The sequence below is a fragment of the Nannobrachium achirus genome (assembly GCF_963921795.1).
Source record: "Nannobrachium achirus genome assembly, chromosome: 2".
Lineage (NCBI taxonomy): Eukaryota > Metazoa > Chordata > Actinopteri > Myctophiformes > Myctophidae > Nannobrachium > Nannobrachium achirus.
In genome coordinates this window covers 48,905,492-48,926,712 of record NC_137811.1, presented here as the reverse complement: position 1 = coordinate 48,926,712, position 21,221 = coordinate 48,905,492, and the positions used below count along the sequence as shown (strand labels likewise).

Here is a 21,221-nt window from a genome sequence, read left to right as displayed (position 1 = left end):
CAAAATTGTACTTAAGTTCAGTACTTAAGTAAATCTACTTAGTTACTTTACACCACTGCCTCCGGGCTATGGGATCTGAGAAGCCATTGACGTCACTCTCCATCTAGTCCTCTGGGTACAAACATACTGTGGGAAAGAATGGGTAAAGAGGGTTAAAATGTCATCTGCTAAAATTAGGTTGCATTCTGCTTTTTAATTCCTTCCAAACCGTCTTCTCACTGTGGCAATTATTTCGTCATGTACATAACTGCTGCTTATTATGTTCTGTGTATAAATTATGTATATATCTGTGATTTTTCTCCCTACTCCCCCAACCCCCCCCCCCCCCCCCCCCCTTTTCTTTCTTTCCTGGAAAACAACAAAATGATGGAGCTTGCACAAAAACAAATTTCACCTAGCCTGGGTGCCAGTCTGTTCGCTCCGTTCCGTGATTTGTTTTGTGTTTCCGCATCACAGTCTGGAAAGCCTCGTATCTCCAAGGGGAGGTGGGACATAGAAAGCAAGTGGATTCCAACTGCAGCTTCCGATTGGTCTGTGGTGCGGGGCAGGACAAATACACCAGTGTGTATTGGCTGGCTGATGACTTAGCTACCCTAACCCTACTCTGATTCGTTGGAACAACATCCAATCAGCAACGACGTCGCCTACGTCACAACTGACATTCGGAAATACGAGTCAACTGAATCATTTCCAGACTGTGATGTGGAGAGACAGGCTGGCACCCAGGCTAGATTTCACCCACTGGTTTACACCCGTAAACCATATTGTGACAAATACAAACTGATTCTTATTCCTGTTTTAGAGCCCACCAAGACAACCTGTGAAAACCCAGGAACACCAGAGCACGGCTTCATGAACTACACAACAGGCTTTAAGGTAAAATAGAGAAGTAATTATAAACTGTGTGATATTCTGTCAAGGAGGAGAGCTATAATGTCATTCAAATTTGAGAAACAACTTGGTCAGACCAACCTCTGGGTTCTTCTGCATTCATGCTGATGATCCACTGATGATTCTTGATTCTTGATCACTCAACTGAAGTCCAATCTTCACTACTCGATTCCTTTTACAATGCCTTCAAGTTTAAGTCCTGCTTGAGGTAGATCAGGACTTGATTTTCTTTTGGGTCCACTAGTGACTGTGGTCAATTGGTTTGAAAACCATCCAAATATAATTAAGCAAACCTCTGTCATCAAAATCTGTTTAATTTAAAAAAAATCTTATGAGCCTGTAGATTTTATATTTCCACTTTACAATTATTCCACTCTACTGGAACAATGGCTGTTATATTCGAGAGTGGTGAGGCTGTCTTTTATGGAAACCAGAAGCACCATTTCAGAGAAAACTACTGTTTATTTTTGACCTCTCGCTCTCAGCAAAGTTCAAGTACCGCCTACAATGTGTTAATTGGATTCCAAATACAAACAGAAAGGAGAGAGGATAGGATTTGACCATTTCAGCACCACGGACAGAGGCACAGTTGCCTGGACAAACTGCTGTACTGCAGTATTAAGAATTAGATGCCTATTTAGATTATCTGTTTATAATAATGTTTCAAAATGATGTTTCAAAATGATGTTCTCCTCCTCCGCGAGACAATCAATGTCAATTAGACTGTCACTAATGGACTGTAACAAAATGTTCCCTTACGGATCCACTTGGTTACATTTGGGCTCTAGCTCTGATAGCATACTTTGTGCTCTTTAGATACCTCAATACAATTATGTAGTGTGCACATCTAAACTATGTCTTCTTTTATTTCCCTGAACGGATTATTTGTCAAGGGTTGCAATCATTCAATGTTGGTGTTTATTCATGTGCTTGTCCACCCGGCTCTCACTGACTTAAATGCATTCCATCAAGCCTTCGGCTCCAGTTTGCTTCCCAGTGCTTAGAATGTGACGTATCTGACCTCTCCTTCAATACTCCTTGGTTAGTCCCCAAATCGCCTGCTCCCACGAGATTTGTGTTGGGTCCTGCGGGACTCATGGGATCCCAGTCCCAATGCAGGGCCCTACTGTACTGTATATACTGTACATGTTGCCCTTGTACTGTATTGTATATTCCCATGTCAACAGGGGAGCTAAATGGAGGCTCCATTAGGAATCATTTTGCATTCCATTGCATGGGATGAATCAGAGATGTTGTTGTTGGGTAGACAGCAGTGTAGGTTTTATCCCAGCAGGATTCTTCTTCTTCTTCTTCTTCTTCTTCTTCTTCTTCTTCTTCTTCTTCTTCTTCTTCTCTTCTTCTTCTTCTGTCACTACTCCAGGGATTCAAACATATACAATTCCAACCCTATTAAGTGCAAAATATGAAATATGAAATATGACAATCTGATAAATACATGCTTATGACAGTGTTTTTTGTATTAAATGTGAAACTATCCCAAAGTAAGGATTCTGCAGAAAGTGCTGAACCAAAGAACACAGACAGTTTCAAATGAAGGCAGGGTATTGGTTCTCCTGACAGTGATGGCTGTGTGTTTTGGTTTTCGAATATAACTTCCCCACGGATTTGACAGCAATCAATGATAAAATGTGGTAATTGATGTGCAGTTATCGACAGATAATACATGATGTATAGGTGTTGGTTAGCCCTCTGACATGTTTTGATAAGTACTGTATTGTATGTTTTATGTCCCCATAAAAGATTTAAAGATTATATTAAAATCCATGTTTTCTAGGATACTGTAGCTTGTGGCTAATGTTGGCTTACATTAATACAGTACAGCCTGTATTACTGTATTCATTTAGAACAATTTGGACAAAGGTGGTGTGTGTGTGTGTGTGTGTGTGTGTGTGTGTGTGTGTGTGTGTGTGTGTGTGTGTGTGTGTGTGTGTGTGTGTGTGTGTGTGTGTGTGTGTGTGTGGGGGGGGGTGTGTGTGTGTGTGTGTGTGGCAGCCATGGGACATAACGGCAGGTCACAGAATTGGACATTGTACATGTGATGTAACTAACCTGTACCATCTCCGTGCCTTTTGCAAAACTTTGCATAGCTTAACAGCCAATCAGGAAAAAAAAGGATTCTCCATGGCCATTGTATAAATAGATGTAATTACGCATTTGCAATCAACAGACTCATTTTGTATCCCGTTCAATCATTACGAACGATAAGCCTTTGATTAGTCTTTGTAGAATTTTGGAACAGGGACCATCACCTCTGCAAACTCTCTAAATATTCACCCCAAGAAAAGAGAAACTTCAGCAGGCAGTATTTATATTCTCTGAGCTTTACAGACATGGTGTTGGGGGTCTATTGACATTTGCATCAGTGTATTGACCCTCTCTCCTGTGTTTGTGGTGTCTGTGTTGGGCCAGGTGGGCAGCAGAGTGGAATTCCATTGCCAACAAGGCCACCTGCTGCAGGGCTCCACCACCAGGCTGTGTCTGCCAGAACTCACCTGGACAGGAACCCAACCCACCTGTGTCCGTGAGTAGTGACTCCTCTCTGCCTTTCATAGTCCATGGGCCATATGAGATGTCGGTATCCGAAAGGTGGCAAAGGTTACCATGCATTTTTTAAAAGCTCTATATCTGTAGATTATATTTTGATATGATAACCCTTTCTGAGATACAGCCAAATTGGTGTTATCAGCCACTTGGTGTCCCATTAACTTTACTATACAGGGGGAAAAAAAGCAAAAACTTAATCTGCTTTAAGTAGCATATGAGGAGTCAAAGGTTTTTCATGATTCTGAATCCATTGCAAGCATCTGTTTTGCACGAAAAACATTCCTTGGGCTAAAAACGGCCCCACAAGAATATGGTTTAGAAACCAAAAGTGATGAGTCATCACTTTTCACACTTTTGTGGGGGCCATTTTAGCACAAGGAATGTTTTTCGTGCAAAACAAATGCTTGCAATGGATTCAGAATCATGAAAAAACCCTAGTTTGATCACTCATATGCTACTTAAAGCAGATTATTATTATTATGTATTTTTTTCCTGTATAGTGCAGTTAATGGGACACCAACTCTAGCGGCTGATAACACCAATTTAGCTGTGTCTCAGAAAGGGTTATCATACCAAAATATAATCTACAGATCTCTCTCTCTCTCTCTCTCTCTCTCTCTCTCTCTCTCTCTCTCTCTCTCTCTCTCTCTGTGTCTCTGTTTCTTTCTCCTTGCGCCCCCTGCCCCCTGTCCCCGTCCCCCTGTTCACCCGTCCCTGTCTCTCAATGTGTCACAATGTGACATGTGACATGGCTGTCCACTATACGTGGTTGGCTACCATGACAGTGTCCTTGTTTTCCCTCTATCCTTCATCATTCCTCTGCCATTTCTCACTGGCTTCCATCCGTCTCCTCCATCGCCTCTGTCCCAGATTGCACCCATAGTCTCAATCAACCTGCCATTTTCAGTCATTCTGAGACTCAGGTGTTGACAGTGATTACAGTCATTCCGTCTCAACTGCCTGAACTGTTGACCTACACCAGTCCAAGGCCACAGTTCAGATTGCTTTGGTTTGGGTTTTTGTTTATGGTCCTTTCCCAACCTCTTACTGCACTTTAGAGGTTCTAAATTATAGTGTATATTCCCCTGACATGTTCTTTCATCTGTGATTTCACATGGAACAGATCATATTTTCTTGTACTTTACAACACACTTAACCCTTAAGTTCTGTTCAGATTCACTTCACCTTGGTTCTGTTCGCGGGTCATTTTGACCCAGGTGATATTTGGTTTAAAAAACAAAACTAATACAAATTTTAACTTAACAAATCATCATCATACATTGACTTTGTCTCAATTCCAAACAATTCATTTGATATATATGGTAAATGCTTGCATCTATGCTTTGCTATATCACATTAAACACTGAAAGAGCTTGGCGTTTTTACTGATACTGAAATTCATGTAAAATAAGAGCTGAACACATGGGAACACAAATGAATGTCTCATATGAATGAGAGAAAATGGGGGGGGGGGGGGGGGTGTTAATCACAAAATAATCTTTAAGGCTAGTGAGTTTCAGGTGGAAAAAATGTAAACTTATACCTTTTTCTGTATGTAAAACAGGTCAAAATGACCTGAACAGAGTGTTAAGAAATTGTCAAGTGGTTCTTGGCTTTGAATCCAAAGTGTGGTCCTTTGAAAGAATATATACAGTTTTACATTGTCATCTATCTGCCATTTCAAAGCAGTTCTAGTCCGATTTTTGTTTAGTTTTTCTTCGCCGTGTAAACACTTGATCTTCGGCCTGTTTCATGGTAAGGGAATGTAAATGATTTTATGTATTCTGTTATCTACATTTCATAACAGTCCAGATACCCAGAGGAATGTCCTGTGGAGATTTGAGCTGAGGCAGCATAAACACAGTAGCCTTCACAGGCTGCCCAATGTTTTTTGCTGCACTGCAGAGTGTGTGTGTGTGTGTGTGTGTGTGTGTGTGTGTGTGTGTGTGTGTGTGTGTGTGTGTGTGTGTGTGTGTGTGTGTGTGTGTGTGTGTGTGTGTGTGTGTGTGTGCGTGCGTGCGTGCGCGCGCGCGTGTGTAGCGCGTGCGCCATACCATAGTATGCATTATGAATATTTGTTACTCTGCGTGTTTTTGAGTGTGTTGGGCCTGGGTCAAACTGGGGTCATAAATCCTCTCAAATACCTTTTTGTATGATTGAAAGGTCTTGTTGTCTCTGACTGTGAAGCCACTTAGATTGATTCAAAACCACAAAACCCAGCCATCTGGCACTGATAATTGAACACATGAGGATTGAACATATTGTGCACATGATGGGTATAAGTAAAGACTTACCACATGAACCCTTATGCCCTATTCTTGGCATGATAGGCGAATATTTGGTGATGAAATTAGCTTTATAAACAAGCTCACAACATGTGGCAATGTGACATGTTTTGATGTTAAATACAGCTAGAAAAAAAACATTTTAGTCAAGAGACAATACAACAGTAACAGAAAAAGTCATGGCTACTTTAAAAGCAGTAGCCACTAACCAGATAGGAAAATAGTTTTTAGTTTAGTTTAGTTTTTCTTTTCGATAAACACGCCAAAGGAGAGGAAGGTATGAAAAGTTCAAGTTGACTTTTTGTTTTCTGGCGTATTCAAATGAAACATTTACACTACTTTGCGTTTCTGTCAGTTTGGTTTGTTTGGGATATAGAAATAAGCCTGCTGACTGACTAAGTGACTGCAGAATATGAACAATTAGCCACTTAACTTTGGAAACAATGCAATACTTGCGATCTTTCTAAACAGTTGTCAGCAATACAAAATGAGTAAGTATTCATATTTTGCAGTTGGGTATTCAGCAGTGACTGTCAACTAGGCCTATGGGAAGTCTAGAGACACCCCCGACAGGCCAGGAAACACTAAGCAGTAAACATTAAATCAATATTTAGTTTACATGGATCAGTGAGCTAAAATATCATCCTAATTATAGATCTGCTAGTCAGGTACAAGACACATGATTTGTGTTGCTGCCCTGCGGAAAACCATGTGGCTATTAAAGGAGGAACTACGAATTTACTCTGGGTTATTGGAGCTGTTAAGTTGTCTCTATGGCAGGGGTCTTCAACAGGGGGTCCGGGACCCCTAGGGGGTCCTCAGAGTTACTACAGGGGGGCCGCCAAATCTTTGTGTGATACGATCATTCTTCTAAATAAACGACTTGAACCCTCGCATCCATATTCTGAGGAGAACTTTGGCCGAAAATAGCAGCTGCGAGGCGTTGAGAGCTTGTAGATCATCTATTTTCGGCAAATATGTTTGTTGTAGAGGTAAGAAAAAGAGAAGAGTGATACAAAGTATCGACAATCTAAGTTGTTAAATGTCTGAAAAAACACATTAACGTGAATCCAACATAGACTGACGAGAGTGCTGTCAAACACGTCTGTAAATCTATCTATAAAATGGATGAGAATCTGCAACACAATTTTATGTAGAGGGGGTCCCTGCTTTATCTCTCTCTCAGCTAAGGGGTCCTTGGCCTGAAAACGTTGAAGACTCCTGCTCTATGGTCAATTGGTCATGTAGTGCTGCATGTCATCTGGAGCGTTGTCCACTTGACCATGGCTTGGTGTAGCTGCCTGCGTCTGGCTAACCTTGAGGACTACTAGCACAGGGATCCATCACTCGCTGTGCTTCCATCAGTATCTGTCTCTGTCCATCTCCATCTACCTGATGCACTCTTATCAGAGGCATCGCATTGCGCTTGAACTCAGAGTGAACGCCGCCCGGTGTTGTGTAAGGGGAAAGAAGTAAAGCGCTCTGTTGAGTCCTCTTGTAATCTCATGAGTAAAAACTGGAGTGCTACTTCAAATTTTAATAAACATGGCACTCTATGAGTGTACTATGTGACATGTCGTAGCTGCGACATACTGTATGTTCTTTGGGGACCTAAGCTTCATCAGGATTCATGTTATATGACTGTTACAGCCTGCCTGGACATTCTGCTGACAGAATGTCATCTTAAATGGGTTACTTGGAGAGGGCGCTGTGCTATTTTTGTTGCCAAACACTGCTGTATACAGTATCCAATGGTGCTTCACACCATGCAATGTAAACAGATTTAACATGAAATATAATCATGAATCATTTATTATTCATCTCAATTCAAATGTTCCATGCAGCTACCAACGTCTGCAAACAGGGTTTCATTTTCTCTGTTTGTCAGTCTTTCAGTATGTTTACTGAATCAACATCTCAGATAGGAGGTGGTCCACGCGTTGTTTTTTGTGTTTTTTGTTTGTTTTGTTTTGTTTTGTTTTTGCTTACTTTTGATGCAGATAATATGTACAAAATGTTTCAGGCCTCTGGCCTTCCTCAGTTTGAAGTGAGCGATATGTTGTTGGCTGAATTTCAAGTGTGTACTATCTGCTTTCTCAACTTCATGTACTTTATTGCTATCCTTCTGTATCCTATTCTAAAAATGTAAAACACACATGCACGCACGCACGCGCGCGCGCACACACACACACACACACACACACACACACACACACACACACACACACACACACACACACACACACACACACACACACACACACACACACACACACACACACACTGCATAAAATGTATAACACTGCATCCATTTGTCTCCACGGGGTCCACCCTATATGTTCCCCAGGTTCTATGTTCCCCACAGGTTAATATGCGTTCACCAGCGTTAGTTTTACTGAGGTTAGGGTTAAGGTTAGGTTTAGGTGGTAATTGGGGAACATAGAACCTGGGGAACATAGGCACGGTCCCGTCTCCACAATGTGTTGGTCAGTTTATGGGATGGCTATAGGGATGACTAATGGGATGACACTATGGATGACTATATAGTTGTGATTGATGAATGGTTATGGGTTGACAGGAAACTTGTATTATGTTTCAACCCGGTTGGGTCTTCATGAGGTCTGCATGTGAAAAAAAAGGGAAAAAAAATGGTAATTCATCCTTAAACGTTGTAGAATAGGAAACACTCTACTTTTCACTGAGAAGTGTGACTCACCAGCAACATGGTTTCAACATAACTGTGAAGGCAATTTTATGTTTTCTCTTTAGTGCAGTATATGTCCGATATAGAACAGAAAAGATTGCAATGGCACAGGATGTCATGTGAATAACGTCACAGCTTTAGTTGAACCCCTGACATTGCAAGTGCTTAAAGCTCCTTAGAGGGAGGACACCCAGGCTATAAGTCTTCTATCTGGTGTGCAGTGTCTCAGTCTCATCTGCAGTAATGTCAAAGCACATGCATAACCATACTGTACATACACACTGTACAAGGGCATGCTCACGTGCACTCAAACACACAGTCACATATTGACTTTGACAGGAGGTGTCTTTGCGGGAGGCAAGAGCGCTTACTCATTCCACCAATGACAATCCCCCCCCCCCCCCCCCCCCCCCCCCCACACACACACACACACACACACACCTCCCTCAGTCCCGCAGTCCCCTCCTCTTTGATGAATCCCAGAAAGTGTCTTTCATCCTAGCTGTTTGTATCCTCATCCTATCGCTGCTAATGGCGTTCAAAAAATGGCATGAAGGACCAATTTTGGTGTCATGACAGCTGTCTCCCATTTGACAGCTGGCAACTTGTTTGCTCTCCCACAAGTGGCAACATCATTCAGGCTATTTTCTTATATTGTCATCTATAACTCAATGCGTGAATGTTTTAGTGCTCAACAAGGACCATTCAAGGTCCTATTTGTTGATGGGGAACATTTACACTGAATACAAATTCACCCGGCTCGGTAGAAAATATAAGCATTTAGTATTGTCCATAAAGCTGGTAGTAGCTTGCAAACGCAGCAGGAAAACGTCTGTGTAGTTCCTAAAGATGCAGAAGATGATGTAAGTTAATGTAAGCTAGCCCTCTCTGAGCTTTCAAAGTGGAAAAACACTGAGCCATCAGAATCAGCAGGGCATCTAGCTCCCCCATGTTTCCCAAAATAATGTTAAATCAACTAAACAAAACTAGATTAATTTTAGTCAGTTGTTGCGCTAGTAGTCATGGTACTGTAGTAGTTGTAATCTAAGTAGTTGTATTGGTACCAAGATATAAAAACAGAGAGAAAAGCAATTCTGCCATTGCAGGCTGTAGGATCAATTGCCCCTTTTCTAATTAAACGCCACACTGACAGTATAAGGCAAGACTGACCCTGAGACATTGACTGAGCCAGACATAGTTTTTTGCTGTAAAGTAAAACACCTGAACACCACCCCCCATTCCATGCATTTCAGTTCACCAAGTGCTGGACTAATCTATCTATAAATGCGAGAAGTCTCTGCGTGTGTGTGTGTGTGTTTGTAATCCGCGTATCTCGAGAACCGTTCGTCCCACCGGCTTCAGATTCGGCACGCGCGTTCCCCGCCGCGGCACGGAGTGCAGTGCCGGGTCTCGACCCGACCCGACGCGCGGTTTTCCCAAACCGGCGCGAAACGTTCGGAATCTCCTTATGCGGGGTTGATTGTTGACATCAGGCTGTTTCTGAGGAAATCGGCGAAAGCTCTGACTCATTGTGACATCACTTCATAAAAGGCTCTGACATCACGTACGCCACATGAGTCAACAAAAAATCTCTGTGAGTGTGTATGTATGTAGGTAATCCACGTATCTCGAGAACCGTTCGTCCCACGGGCACGCGCGTTCTCCATATGGGCATAAAATGAATGCCCCCATATGAGAACCGTTCGTCCCACGGGCACGCGCGTTCCGTCCCACGGGCACGCGCGTTCTCCATATATGGGCATAAAATGAATGCCCCCATATATGGGCATAAAATGGATAAAGGGACACAGACAGACAGATTCAGAGATCTCCGAGAACCGTTCGTCCCACGGGCACGCGCGTTCCGTCCCACGGGCACGCGCGTTCTCCATATATGGGCATAAAATGAATGCCCCCATATATGGCCACGGCACGGAGTGCAGTGCCGGGTCTCGACCCGACCCGACGCGCGGTTTTCCCAAACCGGCGCGAAACGTTCGGAATCTCCTTATGCGGGGTTGATTGTTGACATCAGGCTGTTTCTGAGGAAATCGGCGAAAGCTCTGACTCATTGTGACATCACTTCATAAAAGGCTCTGACATCACGTACGCCACATGAGTCAACAAAAAATCTCTGTGAGTGTGTATGTATGTAGGTAATCCACGTATCTCGAGAACCGTTCGTCCCACGGGCACGCGCGTTCTCCATATGGGCATAAAATGAATGCCCCCATATGAGAACCGTTCGTCCCACGGGCACGCGCGTTCCGTCCCACGGGCACGCGCGTTCTCCATATATGGGCATAAAATGAATGCCCCCATATATGGGCATAAAATGGATAAAGGGACACAGACAGACAGATTCAGAGATCTCCGAGAACCGTTCGTCCCACGGGCACGCGCGTTCTCCATATATGGGCATAAAATGAATGCCCCCATATATGGGCATAAAATGGATAAAGGGACACAGACAGACAGATTCAGAGATCTCCATATATGGGCGTGAAATGGACGCAAATAGACAGATATCTCCATATATGGGCATATATGGGCAGACGTACGCCACATGAGTCAACAAAAAATCTCTGTGAGTGTGTATGTATGTAGGTAATCCGCGTATCTCGAGAACCGTTCGTCCCACGGGCACGCGCGTTCTCCATATATGGGCATAAAATGAATGCCCCCATATGAGAACCGTTCGTCCCACGGGCACGCGCGTTCTCCATATATGGGCATAAAATGAATGCCCCATATATGGGCATAAAATGGATAAAGGGACACAGACAGACAGATTCAGAGATCTCATACGGCATAAAGGGACACAGACAGACACACAGACAGACGGATACAGAGATCTCCATAAATGGGCATAAAATGGACGCAAATGGCATATATGGGCATAAAATTTACGCAGAATCACAAAGATCTCCATATACGGGCTTAAAGGGACACAGACAGACAGATTCAGAGATCTCCATATATGGGCGTGAAATGGACGCAAATAGACAGATATCTCCATATATGGGCATATATGGGCATAAAATGGACCCAGAACTATATCTGCAGTGATCTCCATATATGGACATAAAATGGACGCTGACAGACAGACAGATAACAGATATCTCCATATATGGGCATAAATGGACACAGGCAAACAGATGGTCAAAACGGGTCCTATGACAACAGGTATAATGGGGTTTGCATTAAAGGGCGGGGCATTCATTCCCTATTTACGTTGTTCCGAGTTGGCCAGGTCGCCGACTAGACGCTGGGCCGCCCGAAGGGCGGCCCAGCTTCTAGTAAGATTAATTTCATTAAGTAACCCAGTCATAATAATGTCATAAGCATGCATCTCAATTAGCACCTGCATGGACAAGATCACAGTTAACAAGTGTGCTGTTTCCTCCATCCTTCTCACTGCCATCCCCACTCTCTCTTTCGTTTTCTCTCTTCCTCTCTCCCCCATTGACATTATCTGCTTGTGATTGTCTAATTCTGTGCCTGTCTGTCTGTATGTGCTCATTTGCCTCTCTCTGTGTGCGTGCGTGCGTGTGTGTGCGTGCTTGCGTGCGTGGTGTGATTGTGTGTAGCGCACTCCTGCAAGCAGCCGCGGAGCCCTGCCAACGCTGATGTGGTGGGTCTGGACCTGCCCTCCTACGGCTACACCCTGGTGTATTCTTGTCAGCCCGGCTATTTCCTCTCCGGGGGTTCAGAGCACCGCGTCTGCCGCTCCGACAGCAGCTGGACCGGCAAAGTGCCTGTCTGCAGAGGTAGGTGGTGGACCGAGAGGTCTCTGTCTCTGATAGCAGATGGAGGAGAGACGGTAGGGACGAGGAGGGGAGAGATATGAGGAGGGTTTGCGCGCGTGCATGCACGCACGTATTCAGGGGTGTCACACCAAATTCTGGGCCCTGGGTGCAAGGATTCACTCACATTTTGTGCTTTAACCATTAATAAATAGCAGATCTACATCTCACAGCGCGCTGCGAGCTTGTAGATCTGCTATTTTTGAAAAATCGTGAAAAGTCTTTGAATTTTTCAAATCCTTCTAAGGTTTTTTGAAAAACCTATGTTTCTATGTCAGTGGTGCTCAAACCTTTTCATGTCAAGGACCCCCAAAATTATATGTATTTGGCCACGGACCCCCATCTCAAAATATTTAGTTCCAGGGACCCCCCCAGAATTGTTCGCTTAAATACATACCGGTATATTCAAAGATTTGGCACATTTTCATGACTTTTCAAAAATAGCAGATCTACAAGCTTGCAAGCTTGTGAGCTTGTAGATCTGCTATTTTTCAGTACCTATAAAATAATTAGGGCCCCTTGGCACCTTGGGCCCTATTAACTCAGTCCCACTTTCCCTCCCCCTTGTGACGCCCCTGCACGTATGCACGCATGCGCGCCTGAGTGTGTATGCATGCCTGAAGAAGTATGACATGAAGGGATTTTTCGGCGAGGTTGGAACGACCCTCTTACATTAACATTAAACACAGTGCATAAGGCAACAAATTGAATATCATTATGTAGTGCTGCAAAAAAAAGCTAAAAACCGGGGGTGACTGAACCAAGCTGAATATAATCTATTCCATATCACTCTGTCTGCCTGTGCTATCTACTTACGCCACCATACAGATATGAAATACTAATATGGTATCATCAAATATTCATACCAAGTGATATTAGCTGTACCCAGCGTTGTGCAAGTTCACACTTTACAAGAGCGAGCTCAAAGTTAAGTTCACGCAATTTAAAATTGACTTGTACACATTCATTTCTACTGGTTTTTTTTAATGAGCTTCTCCGAGCTATTCTTTTTCAATACAACCTCCCATTCCATCACAGCCCACAATCATTGCCACTATGCCCACTTCCAGTAAATTAATTACTCTATAGGTTACTACTATAGAATCACAGAGAGACTGCTTTTAAATGCCAAGGGAAACCAGTTGGAGTAACTTATGTTTTACAACTGAAACCGTATAGGACTAGTCTGTAGGCTACTTCATTGACCTTTTTTCCCTCTACACCAATGTCCATGCCGATCTACAATCTCACAACGCATCACACAGCTATACATTGTGTGCTTGTAGATCTACTATTTTAGCTGAATGTTGGCATTTTATGACATGCTCAGAATAGGGACTCCATTGTGGTTAAACAATGTGTCATATTATGCAGAAAGTTAGAAAAAGAGGTGCAGTAAAGATATAGCCTACTGTAGATGCAACAGAACGTTTATTTAGGAAAAAGTCACTGCAGTGTGTTTTTCCCTGTCATTATCAGTGTGCTGCATGAATTAATTCAGTGATTTTGAGAACAATTACTCTGATACTTTCGTCAGATGAGAAGTAAGCAGCAGTGCTCAAGTACAAGTACATCTCAAACTAAATATTCAATCTCTCGTCTCATGATGAGCACTGTACATTCTTCCCGAAACAAAAGTCTGTTCTTTGTGTTCTTGGTATTCAGAAACAGCCACAGTCTTGTCTTTATTTAACTATCGCAACAACTTGCAACAGTTAGCAGTGGCGTTAATTCATGTCACTCATACATGTACATACAGTGAAATGAACGTGTATGTTCACTGTGCATGTTCGATGAATATAGCTAATTAGTACGTCATTGAATCTCATCATGCCTTATGTGTCTGACTACTTGGGGAGTTTTCCCTCTGCGTCGATTTGAAAATGTGCGTGGTTAGAATGAACCTTCCCCAGTGGGTTATGAAATACCAAATTGGGGAAAAGCAATGTGTCGGCAGCATTTTAAGAGTTGAGCAGCATTTATTTTTTTTACTGCATCCTTAGGGTGTTTGTGTATCAGTGCGTATTTGTGACATACATATTTATGTCTTCCCACAGCCGGCTCCAAATCACATGAGAAAGCAGTCAAGCCAGTAGCAGTCACACCAAGCCCAAAAATAAATGGTAAGTAGAACAAAAGTTACTCTGTCTCTGTTGGCCATTTCAAAAATCCATGGCATCTGCTGTGGACAATATAGCTCCTAGCTTTATTTACAGTATGACAAATGGAGTGTATACGTAATACAACATTTCAGCATTACTTTCTGGACAATATATCCATTACTTACACTTTTTGGCAGCTGAAATAAAGAACTTTACGTTACTGTTTGTTGTTTCTTCATAACATGCTTAGGATGCAGCAAGATTTTAATTATCACTTATTCTCTTCACCTTGTAAAAAACACTGTAGCTAATTGCCATATAACATTGTCCTATAAAAGTTCAGGCACAGCCATTAAACTTTTACTAAAACGTAATATTAATTTGAGGTTTTATAACAAATATTCATTAAGGGTGCAGTCATGCCTAACTTTGCCAATGCTTTTCAATGGGAACACAGCGGTTTGTTGCCATTTGAGGATTTCCGCAAGAAAACGCTCCATTCCCATTTAAAAGTATTGGCAGAATCCGCCCGCATAGGCAGAATTCGGTGTGACCGCTCCCTAAAAGAACTTTTAGTTTAGTTAATTTTAGTGTTAAGGGCTTTGCACACAGGCGCGATTTTCAACCATTGCATTTTTTCCATTTGCTGCATGATTAAAACACATTGGATTTGGCGTTCAATGCTGTGCGGAATCCGTGCTGCGGATCCGAAAAGGAGTCATGAATTTTTACCGCATGCGAAAAGACGCACAAATTGGGAAAAAAACGCACTGCCGCAGCCACTTGCCGCACGGCAAATTCGGAGCAGGTGTGCATTGTTTTCGTAAAAAAAAAAAATGAAATCGTCAGTTTTTTTCGTGCGGAAAATTGTGCCTGTCTGCAAAGCCCTTTACGGTTTACAACACTTCTGTGAAAATTATCAAATCTATTAAGGATAGAATCTTCAGATAAATTATTATTTTCTAAAACATTTCTCAATCACAACAATGCATAAATATTGTAATGCTGTACCTAAAATCTATGTCCATTGGGTTTTCATTGTTTGTCTAAATAGTCACTGCTGAAGACAACATTCTTATTTCATCCTCTTTTTGACTGTGCTTACTTTCACACACAGTTCCCGATGACGTCTTCGCCACTGATTTCATCTGGAAGGGCTCTTATGACTTCAAGGGCCAGAAGCAGCCCATGACATTGACAATTACCAGCTTTAATGCCACCACAGGAAAAGTCAATGTAACGCTAACCGACAGTAGCATGGAGTTTCTGCTCTCGGGTGAGTCGTCTATAAATCATCTGTTACTCCTCTTCCCCCCACTACCTCTGCTTGTCACATTCATTTATTTTGCGGGTGCCTTGCGTCAATCAGCCAATCAGTGAATTATCTTATGCATCGAGAGTGAAAATTAATTATTGTCTCTAACGACGGATATATTACTCTGCGCTGACTGCCTTGGCTGGTTGGCTGCTCACTGAAGAAGCTCTCGTCTTCTCGTGTCTTGTATTCCTGCGCTCTAATGTTCTCTTCCTCCTCTCCTCTCCTGTCCTTGCTCGTCCTCTTCCTCTCGCTAGGAGTGTATAAGAGCCAGGAAGCTAGGCTAATGCTGCTGCTGCACCAGATGAGAGCACTGGCCCATAGCTCCTTCAACAGGATTACAGACGACACCTGGGCAATGGATGGATTTGTGAGTATACCCAGGAATATGGAGAGCCTGGGCAGCCATATTTTGAAAATAACCAAGCCCTAGCTGTGACTGTTTTACACAAAAATGTTTTTGTCTTGTTTGTTATATTCACTCAGAAAGGTAAATTATTGGGGGCTGAACAATTCTAGCTATTTTTGTACCAATGACCAATCTTGAATACAGTATGTGTCAGAAAAGAGTAAGTCATTTTTAGGGATGTGTACGGTAGTTATTGTTCCATTTGCTGTAGTTATTTTCTATAATGGTTTTATATATTTGCAGAGAATGTACCACAGCTACAACACTCCATCTGTGAATCATTTAATTTTCCTACGCAAAGATATATCTACAGTAGTACCAAAGGGAGCTGGGAGAAATGCAGAGCTTTTTTTATTGGTTGAAAATATGCATCTGAAGTAATCTCTCAAAAAAGTTTTTTTTTTCCTTTTTTTTTTACCAAATGGGTTCCCAGATTGCGTCTGAAATAAACTTCAAAGTCTGTTGAGTAAAGCAGTGTGACAGATGACTGCAGTTGTGCTGAGCTATTGGTGGAATATTTCACAGCAGCTAGAATAGGTTGAAAGAAGAAAGGTGTAATTCCTGAATGTGGCATGAGGGGGGTATGTTGACAGTCTTTTAAAATATGTATGCGTGTAGTTTTTGATATGGTAAAAGATGTGACAAAGAAAAAAGAAAATGTAAGTTTCCTCACTTAGAAGCAACATGACATTTTACTCTTTCAAGGCTGATCAGACTTATTTTGTTTTTTTCTAACAGGTTTCAGCAGAGCCAGATGGCGGCAGCTATGTTTTCCAAGGTTTTATACAGGGTAAAGACTATGGGCAGTTTGGACTGCAGAGACTTGGTAAGTGCCCCCCTAACCCCCCCCCCCCCCCCCCCCAGAAAAAAAAGAAAAAAGGGAACTTTGCCTTTATCATCAACTCATTAAGATATCTCTGCTGTTGGGCCGAAACCTCCTAACTCCAAAATGTTCATTTTGAGCTCAAGTGGAGTTAGGAGGTTTTGACCGAAGGGCTTTTTACTACTTTTCTTTGGTTCAATATTATTTGAACCAACACACAGACGTAAAGGGTGTTCAATAGCACATATTTAAGAAAAAAAGAGAGGGCCAATCAGGTAGAGTTAGCTGGTTTGGCAGAAAGTGTGGAGTTAGGAGGTTTTGTCCCAAGCATTTTTTACTACTTTCCATTGGTTCAATATTATTTTAATCAACACTCAGATGTAAAGGGTGTTCAATAGCCCTGATTTATGCCAAAAAAAATCAAAAACCTAAAAAATGGAGGTTTTGGTCAGACAGTGACGATATGGTAGAAGACACTGCAAAATAGAATTTGTAACCTGTTTATAGAAAATGTAATATGGCTGTTTAATGAGTCATAGAGAAAACATAAGATTGCAAATTATTTCTTCCTGTCATATCACATTTAATGCATTTCATTTTACTGCATCTGTGCATATGGTTGAAAATGTGATTGTTTATGTGTAAATATAGCATTCTGTAAAGCATTGAGTTGTGTTAGCCTCCTCCGAGTTAATATTCTGAAAGTATCTGTATGGAGTGTATGTCCATATTTATTTATAATTTGTTCATAACACTGTTTGTCATTAGCGTGAAAAAAAAGAGTCTCAGGCTTCTGGTAATGTTACACCTGCTCCATTTACCATTCATGTTTTTAATACTGATCCTACTGTCGGGCAACACTGAATTCATTCAATCTAAAAAAAACAAAAAAACAGATTGATTTTAAAACAATCAAGCTGAGCCATGCCGCTGCTCTGACAACCTGTCATCAAATACATATTGTGGCTTTCATACAGCATACAGGAGATTATCCCCATCCTCGTTACACCCTTCATTTCCTCCTGCTTCCGCCTGCATTGTTATTTTTATTGACTCTTTCATTGTCATCAACGTTCATCACGATCATTATGGCTATCGGGATGATCATTATCATCATCATTTATCATCCTTTCTACGGCTGTCATGGTTGCTGTCATCATCCAGCCATCTGCCGCCGCTCCTCTTCACCCCTAATATCAGCCGCTTGTTTCTCCTCATCCTCATTATGATCATTATTGCCATCACCAACGTCAACACCAGTAAGTACGCCAGTCCTCTTACACTTATGTGTTGGTCCTCCGTCATGTTTACTACTTCCTGTGCCATACTGTAGGTCAGGGGTCTTCAACGTTTTCAGGCTAAGGACCCCTTAATTGAGAGAGAGAGAGAGAGAGAGAGAGAGAGAGAGATGAAGCAGGGACCCCCACAACCTTATTATAGACTTTAGTTTCATTGTTTGACAACACAATCGTCAGTGTATTTTGGATTCATGTCAATTTGTGTTTTCAGATAATAAAAAAAAGATAAAAAATAGCAGATCTACAAGCTCACAACGCCTCGCAGCAGCACAAGGCATGGTGAGCTTGTAGATCTGCTATTTGTGGCTAAAGTTCTCAGAATATGGACGCTAGGGTTCAAGTGGTTATTATGAAAAAGGAGAAAAGGTTTCTATCACTCAAAGATTTGGAGAACCCCCTTTAGTAGCTCTGAGGACCCCCTACGGGTCTCGGACCCCCTGTTGAAGACCCATGCTGTATAGGCTCATCTGCAAGGACGTTTTTCCTACCAGAGCTGAGCAGAGGCCACGCCCAACGAGGAAGTGCTTCTCTCGCCGTTTTGGCCAAGTATATTGACAAAACCATGACGGAGGCGCGCCGTCTCATGCAACCTGGAGCCACGCGAGACACAGCCGAGCAAGCGGGAGCGAGCGAGTCGCCGTGTCGAGCATTGCGAAGTTCGCACGAGCCGACTCAGCGCCGTTAGAAGTTGTAAACCAGGGGGCCAGAATAGTAAATATTGTTTAGGCGAGAGCGTTTGTCTACTGACCAATCACATCGCGTCCTTGCACAAGCTTCTCCCCCTCCTCTCCTCAACTCCGGTAGGAATTGCACACTCGCGGTCCATCTTGATCTGAACATATTGAGTCTGAGTGGTTAATCACAGTAACATCGGAATCGCTATTTTGGCCATATCATTATAGACCAAGATTTTTCAAAACATTCTAAATGTACAACAATAGCCAAAATAGCCAATCTATAAGCTCACGACACGTTTTGAAACAATGCATTGTAGCAGCTATTTTCGCTATTCGTCGTACAATCAAGTGTAATGGGCTCATATGATTTACCATTTTCACTGCTTCCAGGTATGAGCGTGAGAGAGAATGTCACGCTACCTGACCCTGAGCCCAACGGTTCCAGCAACAGCAGTTCTGTGGCCATCGCAATCCTTGTGCCTTTCTTCGCCCTCATCTTCGCTGGCCTGGGTTTCTATCTCTACAAACAGCGGTATGTCTACTGCAGTAATCACATGCTTTATCCTAAGCGGTTAAATGTTAGAGACAAAATTGCTGACAGGCCTATCTTTGATGGAAAAGCAATATATTTTTAACAGGATGTATTGTAAATTTGCTACTTAGATGCTACAGACTACATGCTTAAGAAGTTGGAGAATACCCTTACATCACATGGAATTATTTCTGCATAGATTTACAGTCAATTAAAATGTGGAATGTGCAATAAGGTGGCATGGATGGTCATGCAAATTGTGGAAAAGCGCAACCTGCTGAGCTCATCAAGACAGTTTCCTTATCTTTTTATCCCTAGAGGAAAATGCAGGTGTCATTGCAGCAAAAGTAGTGAGAATAAAACACAGAATGGTACGGGTAAGAGTCAAGAACCAAACTAAGATAAATACAAATCATAAAAATAAAGACGAAATAAAATAATGAGCTTCTAGCTCTAGATATCGGATCTCTTGATGCATCAATGCATGATGCAGTAACAGCCGTCTGATTACTGTCTCCGTGACAGGGTATTGCACCACACTTTGAACATTTTAAATTAGTTCATTATTTTTTCATGTGTGTGTTTATGAATGATGTACCTAGCTTGCAATGTGAATGGTTTATCACTAAATATACAGTATACAGTACATGTAGGGCCTACTGTATGACATTGGAATAAGACTATTCAGACTTCATTTCGGTATAGATAATAACTCATTTATCTATAGTGCCGCAGCTACACAGCAGCTTTATTGAATTTCAATTAGGGCCGCATATTTGGTGTTCTTTCTACTGATATTACACACTCTTTCTTTTCCAGGAAAACGGATAAAGCGCAGTACACAGGCTGCTCCGTCCATGAGAACAACAATGGACAAGCCACCTTCGAAAACCCCATGTACAACACAAACACTAAAGCTGCTGAGGGGAAAGTAGTCCGCTTCGACCCCAATCTCAACACCGTCTGCACCATGGTTTGATGTATTGATGGGTAACACAGACAAACAGAGTGATACAGGCAGGGAAAGAGAAGGCGAGGACCATGAATTAAGAAGACGGAAATAGCGAGCTTTTCTTTGCTTCTATGCCATGAACATCTAAACAAACGTATATTTATATTTTCCCTGTTTCTGATGACGCACACACACAAGGAAAGAGAGAGAATCGCTCAGAAATGCAAAGCACACTTTCGGCAACAGATGCTACAGTTGCAGTCAATCATATACAGAAAGGGAACGAAGAAGGAGAAAGAGGAAGGCGACGTTCAAAACACCTTTTGAGATCTTCCCACGGTTTCGTGAAGAGAAGTGTTCTTTCTTTACACTCTGTGAGTGTTGGCTTTACGGTTAAAAAGAGCCTCTGGCATATAGATAAATTGAGTATTTTATACTCTTTATTATTAAATGGGTGGGAGGGGTTACTTCACAATGCCAAACCAAATGTTCCTTTTCTTTCCTGTGGTACAGCCTGGTTGCCCATTTACTATTTTTTTAAATTAGTATCATATTGTTAGAATCTTGAGAGTTACAGTAAGTGCTCAGGTTCAGGGTGTTGTCTCAATGAGTTGCCGAGCCCCTCAACTGTGAGTTGATCAGAGTGTATGTGTGGGGGTTATTTTAGCACTGGGTGTATGAGATGGGAATGAGACTGCATGAGACGCGTCAGCACTATGCTCAAGAGTTCTTCGGTCAATTATACCTCTTAATTGGATGTAGCCTCCCACTGATGAAGTATAGCCTCCCTGGCTATATTTGATTACTGAAGTGCAGTATTTCTTTTCTCTCTTTTTTTTAGCACTATAGTAAATTCTAGGGC

The 21,221-nt window shown here is 42.2% G+C and overlaps 1 protein-coding gene across 1 annotated transcript in view; it reads left to right on the top strand.

The window, feature by feature from the left end:
- Nucleotides 1–20,386, top strand: part of LOC308309097 (CUB and sushi domain-containing protein 3-like) — a gene marked incomplete at both ends in the record, with an annotated part of 377,797 nt that extends 357,411 nt beyond the window's left edge. Inside the window, 9 exons of the mRNA XM_080754567.1 lie at nt 803–876; nt 3,322–3,433; nt 12,036–12,215; nt 14,309–14,374; nt 15,471–15,629; nt 15,926–16,038; nt 16,816–16,903; nt 19,266–19,407; nt 20,227–20,386. Coding sequence (XP_080610693.1) covers nt 803–876; nt 3,322–3,433; nt 12,036–12,215; nt 14,309–14,374; nt 15,471–15,629; nt 15,926–16,038; nt 16,816–16,903; nt 19,266–19,407; nt 20,227–20,386 — 1,094 coding nt within the window. The remainder of the gene's footprint in view (nt 1–802; nt 877–3,321; nt 3,434–12,035; nt 12,216–14,308; nt 14,375–15,470; nt 15,630–15,925; nt 16,039–16,815; nt 16,904–19,265; nt 19,408–20,226) is intronic.
- Nucleotides 20,387–21,221: the final 835 nt, after the last annotated feature.